The sequence below is a fragment of the Linepithema humile genome, chromosome 5 (assembly GCF_040581485.1).
Source record: "Linepithema humile isolate Giens D197 chromosome 5, Lhum_UNIL_v1.0, whole genome shotgun sequence".
In the NCBI taxonomy this organism is placed as follows: domain Eukaryota; kingdom Metazoa; phylum Arthropoda; class Insecta; order Hymenoptera; family Formicidae; genus Linepithema; species Linepithema humile.
In genome coordinates this window covers 16,847,406-16,867,196 of record NC_090132.1, presented here as the reverse complement: position 1 = coordinate 16,867,196, position 19,791 = coordinate 16,847,406, and the positions used below count along the sequence as shown (strand labels likewise).

General features: G+C 37.8%; 1 protein-coding gene across 11 annotated transcripts in view; it reads right to left on the bottom strand.

Annotated features, from left to right (window-relative positions):
- Positions 1–19,791, bottom strand: part of mtd (mustard) — a 123,772-nt gene that overhangs the window by 50,642 nt on the left and 53,339 nt on the right. Inside the window, exon 1 of one of the 11 annotated variants that reach the window (XM_067355888.1) lies at positions 16,545–19,303. The exons of 5 other annotated variants lie outside the window; for them this stretch is intronic. In XM_067355888.1, the coding sequence (XP_067211989.1) occupies positions 16,545–17,203 (659 nt within the window). In that variant the 5' untranslated portion in view covers positions 17,204–19,303. Of the gene's footprint in view, positions 1–16,544; positions 19,304–19,791 lie in introns of those variants that run through there. 5 more of the 11 variants (XM_012362311.2, XM_012362312.2, XM_012362315.2 and 2 more) reach the window with 5 other exon arrangements.

Here is a 19,791-nt window from a genome sequence, read left to right as displayed (position 1 = left end):
ATCGCGAAAATGCAATCACATTTCAGGCGGTAGCGGCCGAACTCGATTCGGTCAATTTGAGAAGTAACGTCTGCATGCACTCACGTGTACACTGGAGGCTGTGTCTCTTCCTACGCTAATTGCATTCGACGTTTTAATTCGATTTCACTGACGCGGCCTAGCGAGTTTGCTCGTTACTGACGAACGCGCTTTCAAACAGCGCCTCTCAATTTACAGGTGTCGAAGAGGTTTTTTATTTCAATTCTTTCTTAACAATAATTGATTCCCTCTACCACAAATATACAAAAAAATAAAAAATTTTAATTTAAAAAACAAACGTTTTGTTAATTATATTAACGTCTTAGAAGCGAATATATTATGTCATCTATTTATCTTATTCAAAACAACACATATTTGAATTCTTAATGGTAAAATATACTTCACAGAAATTTTTTAATCAATAATTTGTCGAAGCAAATTTAATAAATACAGAGAAATTAATTTTTCTTTTAGTTGTAATTTAAAAAAATTAAACAAAGAAACAACGAGAAACATTTTCAATCTTCACTACAAAAACACACGCAAGAGAAGTTTAAATTACTGTGTAATTAGTGGAGGTATGCTATTGTCAGATTTTTCTACTTTTCATTCAGTATATATCTATATCGCGGACACAACAACTAGAAGAAGGTATTGTCTCCGCACTGGATACGGAATCAAATTATCTGCACTGACAATGAGTTAAACGCTAAGAATTGGATTCTTTCAGCCAGCAAATTTTGCCCGTTAAAGGTTTAAGAAAGCTTTCAGAGAATTGCGGCCGTTTCAACGCTTACTGCTGTAATGCAATATTTAGCTTCTCCGTAGCAACTCGAAGCAACACGAGCGTGCCATAAGACGCGCGCGTGAACATTAGACAAAAGTGAGAGAAAACGTTTTATGTTTCGGAAGATATAAATGTTGGGAGTTTTGCAGCGCCTGTGTATGAATACAGACGCGAGCGAGAAATTACAATGTATAATATAACACTGCACTTCTAAGTGTAGTATTTATTTTAATTGCGCAACTGCATAGGACTTCGCAATTTGTGTACAGCTAAATTTCACTGGCAATTTAGCAATATAAATTATGTTACGTGTTTGGTCAAACGGTATATGAATAATTAGCCGTCGAAGCAATTTGAAGGCTGGCGATATTAATATCGCCATACGACATTTCGGATAGGAGGAATAAAATAAATTATTGTATAATATTTAATTAGACGACCTAAACGCACGCGCGCCGCTTTCGACGATGCACGTAAATATAGGCGGGCGACAGGTATAAATAGCTCTGGCATAATTTCGATAGCTCTTGTTTACGCACTCGCCGCTTTCACGCTCGGACATTACCTCGCCAAAAAACAAATATTTGCGTAATACTTCACGGTGTCGCGGGTCACATTCGCGATTTTTCGCGACGGATGCTAAGAGGCCGAGGTGTTTGCTGAGAACGCGTCTTATGAATATGCGATGGGAGAGCATGCGACATAATTATTTATGAAAATCTGTGTGGGTTGACAGAAGGACGATTAATCAGCAACTGTTGCAAATTTTCGGTCATTGAGGATATAAATAATAAATTCGCAGTCCGAGCCAATCGGCTGAGCTTTCAACGTGAGGCGTACGATTGGGAGTAATCGCGTCACTAAATATTTACACGTTGACACACGCTGAATATCGAAATTTCTTAATCCTTCCGAGCTCGAGCGAAAACCTCAATATTTTTTCTGCACGCTCTTTTCACAGAATTTGCCAATGCAATTCTTAAACTTCAATTAAGAAACATGTAATTAAGAAAACTGCATGCATCACTAAAAATTAAATGACAATAAAAAATTAAATAATATATTTAATTGACTATTTTAAAGAATTATTCGCGCGCACGCGCGCGCGCGATAAACAATTAAAATTTCAGTGTATATACAGTCAATCAGTGTTTCAAAAATATTTCTTCTTTTCTCTCTTTTGAAACTTAATAATAGCCCCTACGAGTATGCAACTGCGAACAGTTGCGTGTAGCACGAGTGACAAGGCGACATATTTGCAGGCGTTTCCTAATGAAATTTTCCCAACTTTGTATAATTTTATTCACAAAACCTCCATAAATCCATAAATCGCGTATTTCTTGCTTTAAAACATTGAACTAATATTCCTCTTTTATAAATAGAGAATAATTACACACGTGGAACTTGTTATTTTAACAATGTAATAGTACTATAAATCAATAGTAGTACTAATAAAGCAAATATTATATATGTAATTATAACAATAATATTAACAGTAATAACTGTAGAGTAGAGATTCGCAAAATTTCAATTTAACTTTTTCCAGTTGAGTGGGCTAAGATACATTGATAGTAAATTGCAGCAAAATAATTGCATTGGAAGCTAATTGCAGTTACGTCGTCAAAAAGCTGGAGAAGAAGAAGAATAAGAATAGTCTGCTAACGTATTTCATTATCAATACTGTCTGCAATATCGTCTGTCTAATAAAGTTTATCGTAAAATCTCAAGAACTTCCGTATCTCCTTGATAACAACAGTGCTCGATAAATAATTGGTTCGAGCAATTGATAGCCAACAGTTAATAATTATTAGTTTGAGGTAATTTTTCATGCTTATACTCGGTTCAATCCGATGATTACGGCTTCTGCGCGAGTTACGTGTTCGTGCGGTAATTCGTCACTACTGGGCGCAGTGGTAACAGACGAACGTGCTCCGGCGCACAATTTCCCCGGCTATCGGTCGCGTCGCGCGCTGCGTGACCGAGATCACGCGCGTCGTCTGGTAAACGAGAGGCGCTTCTTATACGCGAGGGAATTAGAATCGTGCGTCGACTCCCATCGAAAGAGAGAAAGATGACACGAGCGAGCGCACGCGCGCGCGCGAGCGAGCGAAAGAACGGCCGGCCATTGCGACATTTTCTACGACACACCTGTCATATTCCCCGACGTCATCACCTGGCGCGAATGATTCTCGGCTTTGGACCGGCATACGCAACAACAGGAATTCTCCGCGGACACATCCTTCGTGACGAAATCGCGAGAACGATTCATCGCCGACGGATGTTAATTGAACGACGGCAATCGCGGCTGCGATTAATCGGAATCGCATTGAAATTATTTCTTAACGCGACGCGAATGTAACGTCTCGATGGGAGATGCGTGATACGTCATTCGTAAAAAGAGAGAGAAAAGGAAAGAAAAAAAGAAATCGCAGCGATTAAGAAACAATATTCTGCTTACGTTTGCATGATGACTGATGGAAATAACTGTAATTTTGCCTCTGTTTCGAGAAAATACACAAACTTCACGAGTACGTGACGATCGAAATAAAATGCATTTGCAAATGGGACTCGTCGAAATTGCACGTTTGAATTCTTGGACCAAAATACAAAATAACGCAACTGGTGAGATGTGTGTTTATTCGTCCAACCATGTAATAAATACGCCGTTCACAAAGTTTTACGCGCGAATTGACTTTATTTCGCTACCATTACCATATTTCATAAGCCGCCATGCGGCCAAATTGGCAGGCGGCGGCACCGTGCCAAAATAATTTTCCTTCCGCGCGCCGTTTAACGTCTCGAATGCAGATTGAGAACGTCCGATCCGGATCAATTTCAGTGCTTCGTGTCAAGACTTCATTAAGTGCATTTGTTCGGTAAATAAAAAATTTCAGAAGATCTTGTATTACTTCAGACGCGCATTATTATTTCCTGAGAATCAAGAGAGTCGCTCTCATAAGATTCACAGGCAATAAGCAATATTCCATCGTGGACGATAATAATGCCGCCCTCGATGATGGACGCGATAATAATAATGCTATTATGCGGTTTATAGCATTTTTTTTCTATTAAATGATACGCGCGGCACGATATTGGCTTCGTAACGTTCCCTCGTGGCACGGAGCGATCGATATCGCGTTGTTCATGTTTTATAACTCATTAAATGATTCACGTTATCTCGCGTTCGTTATCCGTTCCTTTATCATGCTTTATACGTTATGATAATTTTGATCATTTTTCATGATTATTCTAGTATTAAAAAAAAATTTAAAAATGCTTATCTTTCGATAATGGAATGGAAAGTGTTTTTATTGCAATTACACATTGTAAAGCTCTAAATCTCGCGTCACTGGCGCTGGCACGGAAGAAATTCGATAAAACGAAGACGAGTACTCCCTCGTTCTTCGTTTAACGAGCCGGCAAAGCAAACACGGCCGAGCACCGGTGTTTCTATCGGACAACAACGCGGAGAGATGTTCTTCCCCTTCGTTGTCCGACTCGTTTAGCGTTCGCTCCGCAACCGCAAGGATGAAACTTGTTCTCGACGACGACGGATCGATATACACGCCAAACTCCGTCACAGGAAGACAAACTTTATAGAAAGAGAGAGGAAGTGGAAGAGAGAAAGAGAGAGGAAGTGGAAGAGAGAAAGAGAGGGAAAGAGAAGTGTATGAGTGTGTAACAATCGAATTGTTCGGGAACAACGTCGCCCGCCGAGACGGAAACTCCGCCGGCTGTCGGCGTTGTTTTAACGAGGCGGGGCTTCGGGAATTCGCAAAGGATAAACTCGATTTGTGCCGCCTCATGTGCCGCCAACCGCGTTACTTTATGACGTAACCTCGCCCGGATAACGTAATCGACATAACGTACGGTATTGTCACGGCAAGATCGAAGCCGTCGCCGAAACGCCGTTCGGAGCGTCGATCGCTTTGGGAATAAAACGTGATTGAGACACAGATTACTTGCAGGAAAACTGTTACTTTTTGTAATTACTTTTGTAAATACTTGTATCAGAAAACGATAAAATAGTATGTTATAAAAATGTTAAATATATTTATAACAAGTTATTATAGAATGAACATAAAATGTAAACTATAACGTTGACAAAATAATGGGTAAAATATTGCTTGCTTCATATTTAAATTTCATACTTAAATTTGAACCAGCATGATAAAAAAAAAATAACGGTTAATCACGTGAGAAATGATCAGTTTCGCATTCCGTGAATACGGAATGAATAATAATTTAGATACTCCACGTTAAATTGCCAGAGTACACAATTCTGTTCCGAAGAATGCACGTATTCCTGTAACTATTATTCTATCACACATCTGGCGATCACTATCGTTTACAGCTGACATTCTAATCACTCTTAAATGACACTGATACGGGATTCCTCGTTGAGCAGTATTATTCGCCGTGACTCAAAGTAACGTGGAAATTCCGTTGCAGACGGAACGTCGGTCGTGCAATGTACTCTTCGCGTTATCGTTTTGCAAATTAAGCGGAAATGCCGGCGATCATAAACGAAGGTGGGACGGCGGAGGCAACAGGGAATTTCGTTCTCACGGAGATTTCAAAGATTTCGTTATACTGAAAATTCCCAACGAGCAGTAAATACGTTAACGAGAAATTCAGATAAAATTTATCAATTGTTTGATCGTGCAGATATTACTCACTAAATTATAAACAATTCTTTTTATAAACGATTATATGAATGATTCGAGATAAATAGATAAAAAAATGTAATGTGTAGAACGAATGTTTAATGAAATCCTCTTTTTGTAATAAATCCTGGTATGAGCTGGATCGTTGAGTATAAGTAAACAAAGAGAACAGATGAATTATTCGGAATGCGTATAGCTAGTGCGTTTCTCAGTGGAAAGCTAGACTTCCGCTTCGAAAAACAACGTGAATCGAGGACGTTTAGCTACCACTAATCGATACTAACGTTCAATTAATCCAAGAAAAACTAGACCAAAACAACACTTTTCTGTTCCCTTTATAGGATGGCGAAAGTCGAAAGAAAATATCATTAATGAGATTATTTCGTAAGTGGATCCTCCAAACTAATGAAATACTTCTTTTCCTGCACCATGTGTTTTTCGTTTCTGTAGCTCTACATCTACAATAATTATGTTTGTATAGTTTCTAGAAAATGTACGATGATTAAATGTAATAAATAATTAATTAATTATTATATCATGGATCATCATCATAAATAAATACATTTCGTAAACTTTTAGTTAATTCATCATAATTTCAATCTACACAATGTCACAACAATTATGAAAATTACATGCAATTAAAAAAAAAAAATAAATAAGTTAACTTTGATTTTCATAATTTATGACATATGAGATGTTTGCGTAATTTATGTCCCAATCGATCGATTTATTCGACGCTCGCGATTCCGGAACAATCATCCAAGGCTGTGAAGCTGGCCTCTCCAAATGCGAACTTTCATAAAACTTATGTGGCATTTGATTGGTTTGATCATATTTATCCATACATAATTTTTTGTCCATTTTACAGAGAAAAATCATACACAAACAAAAAAAAAATGAAAATAAAAAATAGCAGATTTAGATGTACTCGTGACAAAATTTTATCCAATTTTTTATTTGTGTGTACTTTTTTCTGCAAAGTAGACAAAAAAATTATGTATAAATAAATGGTCAAATTGTAAATAATTGCCGCATTTCATAAAAATTTGCATTTTGAAATACCAGCTTTACAGACCTCAATTATACCTTTTTTATTGCCTTCATTATTTTAACCTTGGAGCTTCAAGGGCTCGTGAGGCCATTCTCAGCCCTTTCGCCGCATCTACGCGTCATATTGTGATTATAACCGAAGGCCGACGTGACTTGAAACGAGCTTCACGTATTCGTAAGGCGTACTGTATCGCTGCGGGAATTTAAACGCACATATCATTATACAATCAATGCGTTTTATCGATCCATAACACCATCTGCGGCGAGCAATTCTTTGAGACGATTGCCAATCGATCGACTTATTCGGCGCGCGATTTCCGGCCGACAATTTTGCGTTTCGTTTTGTTCTTTCGTTAATTGAGGCCCACCCGTTGAAATCGCGGCCTTCGCCGGAGCGACAAGCTCGTTAATTCAGAATGGCAATTAAAAGCAGAAATTAATTTTCTGACTGCGCGATGCGCAGAGAACTAGCCAAGTCGCACATTACGATAATTATTATGGTAATTACGAATTCATAAATCGTAAACCCGCAAACGATGCGCAACACGTACAACACGCACGAAAAGATTACTGCACAAAAAGATGGAAAACAATATATCGCATTTTATATTCCACGCGTTGAATATTCGTATTTTAAAACGTGACACAAATCTAACTGTATTTGCAAAAGACTTATCACTGATCGTTTATAGCACGCAAACCACCGATGTCTCCGGTTTATTATTATTATTAGCTCTCCTTATACATATATAATTATTGAATATTATGAAAAAATCTATTGGTCAAAGAATCTATAATAGAAAAGTGATAATTTTAGACTGTTACGCAGATACCTTGTGCATAAGCGTATCAACATATATTTCCGATCGTGTTTTTTTTAATTACGTTATCAATTTCCTTCATCAGTCAATAATATTGATGCAAAGTATAAAACTTATATATAATATAAGCTATAATTAAAAGCAAATTTAATATTTCATTAGATACCTTATAATTTTAATGCCACGTTGCAAGTTAAAAACATCAATCTCTCCGTTCGAAGTTCAGAGATTAGCGCTAAAATTAATTAGATCAGCTCGGCCGTTATCGCTAATCAAATAAAAATTTTAATAAACTTAAAAATTCTTTGCGTAACATTTATCTTGATTTATTGCGTTCTATACCGCGTATCAATCACTTTTGCCAAGCGACAATCTTTTAATCCCTCCTTGGACAGAGCTCGTCCACGGACATCATTATTAGACGAGTAATCATTGCTATCAATCGCTGACTCACTTTCTATACAATCTATCTTGTTAATCGACGTTTAATCGTAACTTCCGCATGCGAAATAACGATTCGCCGCGGGCAAAAAGTAAATGTATTATGAGACATAATAAGGTTACTGTTCCGCTATTCGATTCGTTTTTCATATTCCGGATATCCGGATAGAGTATTCGGAGTTTTGGTATTCGTGTTCTCAATGGAAGCTTAATCATCGCGAGGGCGTTCGATTTTTCATCGCTATTCGGTAATTTGGCAAATTAGAACCGTTCATTTCATTTTTTCATGACTTCAACACTCACGAATAACGACGTTATCTCAACGCTGTAAAGTTCGAAAATATAAATGTCGATATTAAATAGAATTTGCGTTTAAATTTCATTATTGTATCGCGAGATTAAAAAAGTCAGGTGTTTTATGTTAAAATCGGATGCCGCCTGACAAGGAAAAATCTATTTCGCGCGGTTGTTTAGAAAATAACAAGATAGACGGAGAGCAGATTAAATCCCGGAAATAACTACATCACGGCGCAAAAATGCGTTCGCGTCGCAGCGGTGGCAAATTCGTTCGCGTTGGAGGTGGCCCATCGCAGCGATCCAATCTAACTGTCTAACCAGGTTAGATTTGACTGTTGAGCAATGGCAACAAACAGCAGCTGTTGCGCGCGTTGGCGCCTACTCTCGTGAGATTATGATACTCGACGTGCCGTCTCCCCTGGCGTAGGTATCGACTGCCAAGAATTTCCGAGATACAAGAAGAGATAGAGAGTTACAGTCTGGGTCGCGGCCAGGTTTAATGAACGCCTTACAAAACAAAGCCAGATGACGAAATGGACACAATGAATGTGCATGAACTACAGAACTGCATGCCGTATTACAATTTCATGGCGGCTGGCGCGATTTACGGCCCGCACATGGCGCGAATTATCCGTTCACAAGAGCGCAGTAATGATAGTGCTTAGGTTAATTACCGAGGTCAGACAATTAATTCATATCTATGCCACCTTCATCCTCGAGGCTTCCTGTCGTCCCTAGATCTCTTAGATCGTTTTTGTCATACGTATAATTAATGGATAGCTTTACATATTTCATCATCCAAGATTTCTATTTTGTTGTTGACAATTCTTGTGCGATCAAATTGCTATTTACTGCTGTCAGTCTAGAAAAAACAATCGAAAAAATATGCAAAATACTATAACAAGCTGTTGCTTGTTAAAAGCTGAATGTTTACGAATGTGAGCTACTAAAAGTAGTAGGATCGCATAAACTGCACAATTTAAGAATTCGCAGGTCGTAAAGAAATTTCAGAATATTAAAAACCACGAGACGCAAATCAAAGAGACGCGTTTTAGTGTAGCTATATTTCCTACAACTGCTTATCTATATTTCTATAAACAAGATAAATTGAACGCGCTCGTAAAGAAGATATATTATTGTGTATTAATTCCGAAAAGGATATTGCAATACGTCAGCAATTATTTCATTCTCATTACAAAAACAGTGAGATTTATTTATAGAAAATTACTCCGTTCATTCCTCAATATTTTTCCAAGAAATCTCGTAACAATCGCGAGTACCGTGCGATACCGTTATTATGGACCGTTGTTCAGGTAAAACGCGAAACACAATGCAAGCGAGAGTCCATTGTCTTCTTGCGCGCGACAGACATTTTTAATACATTCGATCTCACAATTTCTTTCCAAATTTTTTTTCCGTGCATTTGAGAAAACAAGGAAAGGAGAGATTCAGTATTAGGCAGAATTTTACGTTTGCGTCAACATCATGATTGACGTCATCATTAGTTTCGCATTTTTTACGTCATTACTGAATCGATCGTGGAAAACATATTTCTCGTTCTCAATTACAATTTATAATCGTGCAGCGGTAAAACTTGCACGTCAAATAAACCTGCTGTTTGTCATCGATGACGTTATCTGTCGTCACTATTCAATTACAATGTGCCAAGTGCGCGCACATATTGTTCTTTTTCGAATTAGCGAAATCAATTGCGGACAAAACAGATGCAGTATTCGCGAGCGTTATATTTATATAAATACATGAATATGAAAAAATATATATGTGCGCACGTAATATCGCTAAAAAGCTTTTACATATTTGAAATAAATTTATTTCATAATATTACGTTTATATAAGCGTGAGTGGCGAACGAAAAATACAGTGAGCAAGCATTTTCCACCGCGCTTTTTCCCTTTTACGCAAAAGTGTGACTTTGCGGCAGCGTCGGATCCGTTTTCCCGCTGCTGCTGCTGCTGCTATTCGTTATGAAATTCGCCGCTCCAGCCGTGTTTCGCCAGGTTCGTAACTCGCAGCTCGACTTTCTAATAGTCTCCGCCGCACCGGTGCAGCGGTGCAATGCAGGGCCGAACAATCCGGCCGACAATCGCCGATGATAATCTCATTCAATTGATATCGCGTCACCGACGGTAAAGCGTTTTTTCCTTTCGTGTTGTAATCTCAAATATTTTCAATGCCGTTTTAGATATCGATACGTGGGTCTGAAGGATATTATCTGGGAGGATAATCGAGATTAATTAAACGACACTGCGTCGGTAATAATTTCACTATTTTCTACAATAGCAAAAAAGTTAACGATAAGTAGTAGAATAGCGATTCTTTCCGTCGGATGGATTAACTAGGATTATCCAAGGTTCACTGATCTGTCAGTGCATTTCAATTCATTCGATAAAGGCATTCATGTGAGAAACTTGTATCTCGTACAGAAGCATTAGTTATGCCGTCTCACAGAGAAATATCGATAGACTTGTAATAAAATACGTGAAAATCATGTTCAATGGAAAATAAATGACATACACAAATATCGTAATCATCGCGCTCACTTTTATCAGATATTAGCCATTATTTCCGATAAACTGCTATATTTTATTCAATCGCGATGTATGATCGGTTGTTATGTAATCTGGATTTATCATATCGGTAAAATTACACAATGTCACAGTTTCCGTTGTATTTTTAACTATTGCATTTTTAAAGCGACAATGTGACGAAGAAATTTATATTTCGGGAAGATGCGCCGCGGTTTACGCCGTCCCTGAAAGTCGGCTTGCGCTCAACATGCAAAAATGAAATATCGTAATCTTTGTGCTGTTTATTCTGCAGATCGCAACACGTGAGAGAGCTTATATATTGCGCTGCCTCGCGTCTTTGGCACCCTTTCAGCCGCGACACTCGATGTGCAAATGCAATTCGCGCACTCACGAAACTTCAAGACTGATTCCGGGTCGATTCATAATCGGTCAAAGTGAAAAGCTCATCAAAAACTCGATTAACTTATTTGCACATACAGGGGACACCCACATATGAAATAACTTTGACAACATTACAAATGAGCAACGTGAAAGCATTAAATCGCGAAAAATACTTGTGTGTAAAAAAAAAAAAAATTATAAGTAAATAATAATGAATAAATATTTACGTAAAAGCTTTGTATAATCTACAATAAATATAAATAACATATATAAACAATTTTATAAAAAGATTTAAAATCACAATTTCTTATTAAATAAAACGTCAAATGATTGATGGTTCCCGGAATTTCTCTCGCTGCTCTATTGTTGACCGATAGAATCAATGTAATATAAGTACCGATAAGAAATGACGACCGATAAGTCTGATAAGTGTCGATAAGATGCAGATGCCGTTTACGAAGTTTCAGAAATCTTTCTGTCATCGAACGATTAAGCGACGCAATATTGATGTGTGACTTTGCTTACGTGTGGGCGCAACACTGTGGGGTTCTGGCTTGAAAAGTTTTCCAATTCATCGGAGAAAGATAATTTGAAAACATTAAGAGCGGTCTAATAACAATTTTGTTGAACGTTTCATGAGGATTTATTCTTTCTCGATTGCGAGCTTTCAAACGTGAAAACGTTCGAAAAAGCGCCGGAACTGTTAAATTGTTTTATTGTTGTTACGTATGTAACGTTTATTTGTATTGAAATGTTCCGGTGTTACAAACTGTATGTTTTAAAAATGACGCAAAACGAAATTCGTTGCTACGCATGTATATTCGTGTTCAGTGAGCTAGTATTAAAAATACATTTTGAAAAATATAATAAAAATGTGTCGGCTATGATTATATATATATATTATAAATCTAAATTTATAAATTTAATTAAAATAAATTTGCTAATAGCTTTGGCTATCGCCGAAACTTGCAGACAACTACATTTAATTCGAGCATGTAAAACTCACATCGCGGAAAACTTATCTCGGTCGGAATATAACTTCCGTATGGAAAGTTTAATCTGCTCATGATGTGTTACGCGATTCGCGACGCTACGAATGAAATTCTGTTGGAATGAAAAACGAGCAACTAGTCGGAACGAGAGAGGAGGCCGACTGAAATCGCTATCGGATGTCTTGTACTTGCTCAGCTTGCCATAAAAGACATCGGTCTGATCAGAAATGGCAGAATCAGAGCGTAACGAGGTGTCCCGTCTCACTCAGTTGCGTCGCACGCACTTTACGCAAGCGACCGCCGCGTAAGAACACACCTTGCGTGCTTAAAAATGATGGAGTCGCATGATGAGATGGCTATTCAACTGCAACATTATCATTTATTTTGCCGACAAAAAGTTCACACATGTTGTAATGTTAAAACAGAAAAATTGAAATTTCTAAATAAAATGAAAAAAAAATTTTGTACTATGCAAAATTCTCTGTTAATTTAATAAACGTATTTTCTCAATAGAATTTTAAATAAATACGGTTTTTGCAATATGAAATTCTAATAAATATATATGTAATAAAATTGTTAATTAACTATATGTACAATAGTGGTTAAGAGAGCAGAACTTTTTTGCTCTGATAAATATAAAATTATATAGCAAACAAACAAAATAAAAATTATCTTCTTTAATTAATCTTTAATAAGAATTATCAAAATCTTTTTGTTATAATGATTAATGTTGCAAATTGTAAAGTTGCCATAAAAATGCCACCCGATCATACTTTCATCGAGGAAAATTGTTTTTAAAGCCAGCAGAAAATATTCCATAAAGATTTTATACAAATTCTATAAAATATTTCGTATAGGAGCGAATAGTGAAAATTTGAGAAAGTACTGGTACTTAGAGACAATAATTGTTGTCCTAGTTTGCATAACGCGTGGTTATGGCATACGCGCGATAAGGTCGGTAGATAAAATAAGCATCGCTGCGCCTACAGACGCTAAAGGAAGGAAAGTAATAACCGTGCAAACACGATTATGCAAAAGCTTTCCTATAGATGCGAACAGAATATGTCGCCCGGTAATTTCGTGCCGGTCGATAAAACGCGGTGCAAGAGGCTCGCGAATTATGTAAGGTCGTCGTGTACTTGAATCCAGGTGTAACATCTGTCTTCAAGGTTCGGCATCGTATTCGCTTTTGTGTACAAGTAATTGCTGTACGAATATACAATGCGCTTGCAATACCTCTGCTTACATGTGCATCATGTTTCCCGCGTTATAAAATAACTTAAAAAGCTGACACTTAAATTCACTAACACGCTCGTCCGATTAAGTTATCTTTACATGAACAAATGTATGTGACTGGTGCTTTTAATTAAAATAATAATAATAAAGTTCAAATAGAATTGCATTTGTACGTTGTAATTTGTATTTGTACCTGAAAAAACCGGTTATATCGATTGCAGAGAATTTTGGACATTGTATTATTCGAAAAATAAAAAAGATCATGTAATAATGCAACCGAGATAATGCAATTAGTGAACAAAATTGGAGTTTAATATAACCTGATAAAATTCAACTTGAAAGAAAGAGAGAAGCAATGAGAAATTGTGAAAGGAAAAAGATGCTTAATGACAGGAAGGGCTATTTTAAGACGTGCGCGCGACCGGTTTCTACACGTCACAAAGAGGCTCGCCTGTATCTCCGTTCCGAATGATCCACTCTAACAAGTTGAAATTTTTTGAATCGCGACACACTTGAGTGCTACTCGCACAAAAAATTATAAGACAAAGAACAAGAAATGCGTTAAACTATCGCGTTGGGATTAATGCTCCTTTGTTTTCAAATACACGACAGCAGAAGTAAATTTATGAACAAATTAAAAATTATCTACGTTATTTTCTCAGATTATAATTAATTATTATATATCATAAAATATATAAAATACATTTCAATTATTGTAAATCTCTAAGAAACTTTTAATACTTATATATGACCGTTGAAATTTTAGATGATTAAAAAATTGTGTGAATTGCATTAAACTGAAAATAAAAATAAATAATATTACGAAAAAATAAATCTGATAGAATCGAACAAACAAACAAATCTTTTAGAGTTGAAATCAATATATTGCTTAAACTTTTAGTGACAATAATGTTGATAGTGAGATTAATAATAAATTGCTTGAGATAACACATGAGAAAAGTTATCAGCATTATGCTGATTAAATGCTGCAAATATCAATCGATGGCAATAATGCAGATGTGAAATGTCAATGATGAAAAATTCAAAAGTAAATAATGCTTCCGGTTGTGACAAATCAAGAAAAACTATTCATGCTAATATGCAGACATAATTATGATTTTTAAAAGGTCATCGCAAAATATAGCAGTTTTATGTACAGTATTTTTTTCAAATTTAAATGCACTTCATAGAATAAATTTAAATAAATATAATAAAATTAATAAAAATGTATAAAATCCTACATTATGTATAGTTTCACGTAATAATACTTTTAAATTCGGAACCACTTTCCTAATTAATTGATTATCATGCTACACTCAGAAAATATTAGAATCTTATTGTTACAATAGCAAAATTTACTATTTAAAATTGGAGAAAATTAATCGTATAAAAAATTCAGATTAATTGTTTTTTGAAAAAGTACTCTAGATTACTATTTAAACAGATCCTTCAATTGACTGAGCAAATAAGATAGAGTTTATTTTTCCAACCTTGCATAATACTCGAGAAATCAATTGCGCGTGTGAGTTACATAATGCAATTAAAATCAAAACTTTCTACGTTCGATTATTCGCTGAGTGTGTACATCGAAACGATCGTCCGGTTCCGTCAGCTCGAATAGATTTTATGGTGAATTGTGAAGGCAAACCAGCGATGACTTCCGCGAATAAGTCTCTCGTAGAGAAATCGTGAGGCCGCAATGCAACGGGAAAACTTTCGTGAAATTTTTCTCGAGACACTCTGTTCGTGGAAACGTTAAAGTATCGAAAATTCCATTTTTCCTCAAAATAAAAACGTCACATTACTTCTAGCTGAGATAGCGTGGAAACAAGATGACGCCAGAATTTAATCTTGATCTAAATCAGATCCTCAGTAGAATCTTCTTGTTTCATCTCGCGCTTAATTTTTCTGTCGTGCTTCTTACTCAAAATATCCGTTGTTTCTGCAATATTTTTCATTCCTAATTGTAACACAAACAAGTACTTTGTTCGATATCGAGAAGAATGTGTCCTATGAAAAAACACATTCGCGTTTAAATATTTGTACACAAATATCGAGTTTTTGAGAGGTAGAGTGTTGTTTGGACTAAAAAAGACCTTACAACATTTCGCCTTCCGGCTAGTACTATTTTTATCGATATTTCTACAATTTTGTTTGTATGCGATTTTCCGCCTCGTGAAAACATCACGATTGCGATTTGTTTTCATTTTCGCAGAATATTGTTACCGTTATGACAAACGTGCCGTTATCTGAAACGATAATGCTTTCTCGCCGTCTGCTGAACGACAAAAGATTTCCTCGAGTGCGGATTATGATTTCAACACCGTCGACATCCGCAAATATTTACACAAAAGAGACCCGCTTATTTCCGACTTTTCCCTCAAAATTGAGTCCAGAAGTCAGGTGCTTACATACCAACAAATAACAATAAAAAATTGATAATGATATACTTTGAGAGACGAGCAACCGACCGGGTGCATGAATTATTTATATCCGAGATAATACAATCGGCGATGCAATATATTATTACATTATAATATTACGGTAATCTAAAATCGTGTGTGATGGTACGAATTGATTATAACACCGTAATAATAATTTAAAATTATGCAAAATAAAAATTTGCCGAAATTGTGGGAGACGCAATTTTCATCGAATTATTGTTTGGAAATTATTGAGAATTAATTTAACATCCAGATTGCAACGTTATCTCAATCGTCACTTTTGCCAGCATATTGGAGGCCAGCCAGAAACATGAATATGTCAATGTGAAAGCCATTGCGAATTGGGCATTAATATTTGGGATTATCGCGTGTAATGGCCGTTAAAACGTTTCGGAGTATCATTTATTCGTATTTTATCGCGCAAATTTTCTCGACCGATTGCGGAAAATATTTTTATGCAAATAACTCCGAATCGATTGCTTAATGATTATTAATTATAATTAAGTAATAAGTAAACCATAACGAATGATTTACTGTGAAAGTTATTTGTCAAATAATTAAACGATGAAGTATAAAACAAATTATGTTAATGTATCGTGAGTACTTTTCGCTCAATAATATTATAAAAAAAAATATAGATATCTTTTTGTACTAAAAATATAATATTCGTGGCGCTTAAAAATCACATACGACTCATTCCTCAGTTATATGTTTAAATCGGATTTTTTTAAATATTTGTGTCCCATCTTACTTCTTACAAAGCTAAATTGGCCTTTCAAAAAATAACGAATACGTGATTATTCGTAAAACAATGGGAACTCACGTTCGCACAATAATCAGAACATGCGCGATAATAAATACCTGACGACCGAATCCGGCACGAATATGTTCCACCAGGATAGCCTCTTCTGACGAGGAAAATTCTGCGAGAAAAGCGCTTCCGTGCTGCCGGTCTGCGAAGGAACACCGGATACACCCTTCCTCCTCTTGCGGTCCAGCTTGGGTGGCTTCGCGAGCGGATGCCAGGACTTTCGGCGTCCCTTCTTGGCCTCTTGGACCGCGCGAGCGTTCTCCTCGCTCTCCAGCACCTCTTGATTCTCCTCAAGCAGATCCTCGGACACATAGAACACCGAGCCGCGCCTGCCGCCGCCGTTGCTGTCGCTGCTGCTCCTCCTCTTGTCCTTCGACTTGTCCCTCACATTACTATCCTTGGCGTTATTCTTGGCGTTGTCCTTGGCGATGTCTTTTGCACTGTTCTCCTTTTCGTCGAACACGCTGGCCCTACGAGCCCTCTGGAAAAGACTGTCTCGCCGAGCTTTCAGATCCTCCAGAACGCTATGTCGGCGGCTCTTCGTGTCGCGCAAAATCGCCGCGTTTTCGCGCTTGCTGACGGCGCCAAAAATCCTTGCCAGCGACGATTCCTGCTCCATCATCGCCGGGATGGAGTTGGTCGAAGCGTACTTGGTGGTCGAGTGACCGTTCTGCGGCTCGCTGCTGATGTACATCTTGGCTGTTTCCATGCTAGTCGGAATGGCCACGTCGTGTGACGAGCAGTTTACAATCGCGTACTGCGCATCGCAGAGAGCGTCGGAAACTCGCGTCGAGTCGGTATCTCGTATGGAGGTCACGGAAGGTTAACTCGCGTCCAGATTAAAGTATTTGCTTGGTTGTACGATGAAGAGAGGGCGTCGCGAAAAATGTTGATTTCCCGACGATTCCGTTATTAACGTTTTACGCAGCAAGGTCACTAAAGATCGGAGAAAGGATAAATAACTGCAGCGGAAGGGTCGCTTTGACTCTTCCGCGAAGTCGTTTAGTCAATAGCTTATATCGTAAAGATCCACTGAGAGTCAGTACTGGCGATGTGGAGTATCACATGTATCCGTTAATTCTACGAGAATCGTGAGATCGACGTCCCGCGATAGTTGACTGCATACAACTTACTATACCGGGCAGGTCGCCGGGGATTGCACTATTCGCAGATTAGATATTCATGAATCAGGTATCTAAGATTAGATATTCATGAACTGAGTCCAAGTACTCGCGAACGAAGACGCACCAGGATTGTCCGTCCTTGATTTGATATTGTACACCGGTGAGATCACCGCGGTATCCGCAAATTTCGAAGCACCGCAAGGGGGAATAACACTCCCTCGCAACACTATCGCTTCGATATCACGTACCGCAGATGGTCGTCCGATTGCAGGAAATCCACGATTCTTGCAAGCTGCAGGCGACGATCGACGACAGAAGATGAGAAGAATGTACTCGACGGCGATTACTGACGCGACGAGCGGGCGTGATTTTTCACGCTGAAGATGAGAGAGAGAGAGAGAAAGAGACGAAGGAACGAACGACGCGACGAAGTGTTAAAGCGCAATTGGCAGCATTATTCCACCGGCGCGGCTCGTCGGTGAAAGCAGCCGAGCGGTCGACCGCCTTTTCACTCGCGACGTCGACGACGCTGACGACGACGCGGTCACTCTCATGAAACGCGTGCTACCATGTAGGTGTGTATGCGATTGCGTTTGTATGTCGCTCTGGTGTCGGCGATTACGCCCGTGGAGAAAAGACGCGCAGGGATCAATATTAAATTCAAACTGCCCGTTTAATTTATTTGTTTGTTTATTCCTCTACTGATTCAACGCGACACGCTTCGTCTCCAAGAAGGTTTTTCTTTGTTTATGTGATGACACTGAAAAAATTAGAGGGTTGCGTGGAACTTTCTTTAAAAGGAGTTTCGCTTTTACCTCGTCAGCCCTCGCCTGCCGAGGGCAGCAGAGACGAGATTTTGTTGTTGTTTCGCATCACATCCGGAACGCGACGCACGAAGAATGGCGAAGACGGCCTTCCGATGATCCCTTTTTATTCTTTCGCGTCTTTGCTTTCCTCTTCTCGATTATATATATATATATACATATATATTCCCTTTTCTTCCTTTTTCTTCGAGCACACACGCGCCAACAGGTTGGAACGTCGCGACAATGTTGGGCGAAGAAAGAGCGGCTTTTCCTCGCGTCCTCTTTTTTTTCCCCTCAACTCGCTCTCGTTATCGAGCGGCACGCACGCACGCACACGAGCTCAAGCTCGCACGTCGCAAACGCATAAAACACACGGGAGAACGTCAGACGGGATCGAGACGCGCTCGATCGACAACCGTCACATGGATCGAGTATCGCAGCGACTAAGCGCGAACGAACACGACCGCTTGTATTTATACGCGCACGCCTTACCCGACTCAACTGTCTCTCTCTTTCGCGACGTAGCCCCCACCTCAACATTGCGACGAACGCGTGTACAAACAAGAGGATACGCACAAGATCCCGTCGATCCTGATCCTCTCACGTCATCTCGACGAAAACTCGAATTATGATCACGCATTTATGAAAGATCCTTAGATCCTTCTCGGACAAACACAACTCTTTTGAAAATGTCGTAAAAACATTAAAAAAGCGTCTCTTGAATTTTTACAACATTTTTTAGCTGTCTTTCAGATGTCTCCGGACTTTTGAAGTGTTTCAAGTATTCATATACACAGTTTTTTCAACGATAAATGTGTCTATCTCTAGATTTTATCTCCCTCATATAAAATTCGCTGAGCTAAATTTATATTTAGTGTTAAATAAGTCGAATAAACACAGGTTTTTAAATGCTGCGCTTATAAAAAAACTGATCTCAAAACATATGCAATTCTGTACTTTAAACCTATTTACTTATATTTTCCACGTATAAAATGTGTGTCGAATATATATATAAATAATATTCTCACTAATAAGAATAAATTGAGTTTAAAACATAGACGGTTTCGCGTAGCTCGCATAGAGTCGAGTCTGCTATGCTGTATAATTAATTTTTTTTAATTGCATAGCGGTTAATTTCTTAATAAAATCATCCATATGTAAACTTTGAAGATTGTAGAAAAATGTAGCTAAAAAATACAGTTTTTGAGTCAGGTTGAAATTTAACATTTTAAAAATATTATCTATTTTTTTATGTGTTTAACAACACAATATCGTTCAAATCAATTTTAATTCTTGATTACGCACATTTGCAGACATATTTCAAGTGTATGTTTCCATTTCTAGCATTATCATTTCTTGTAGATTTA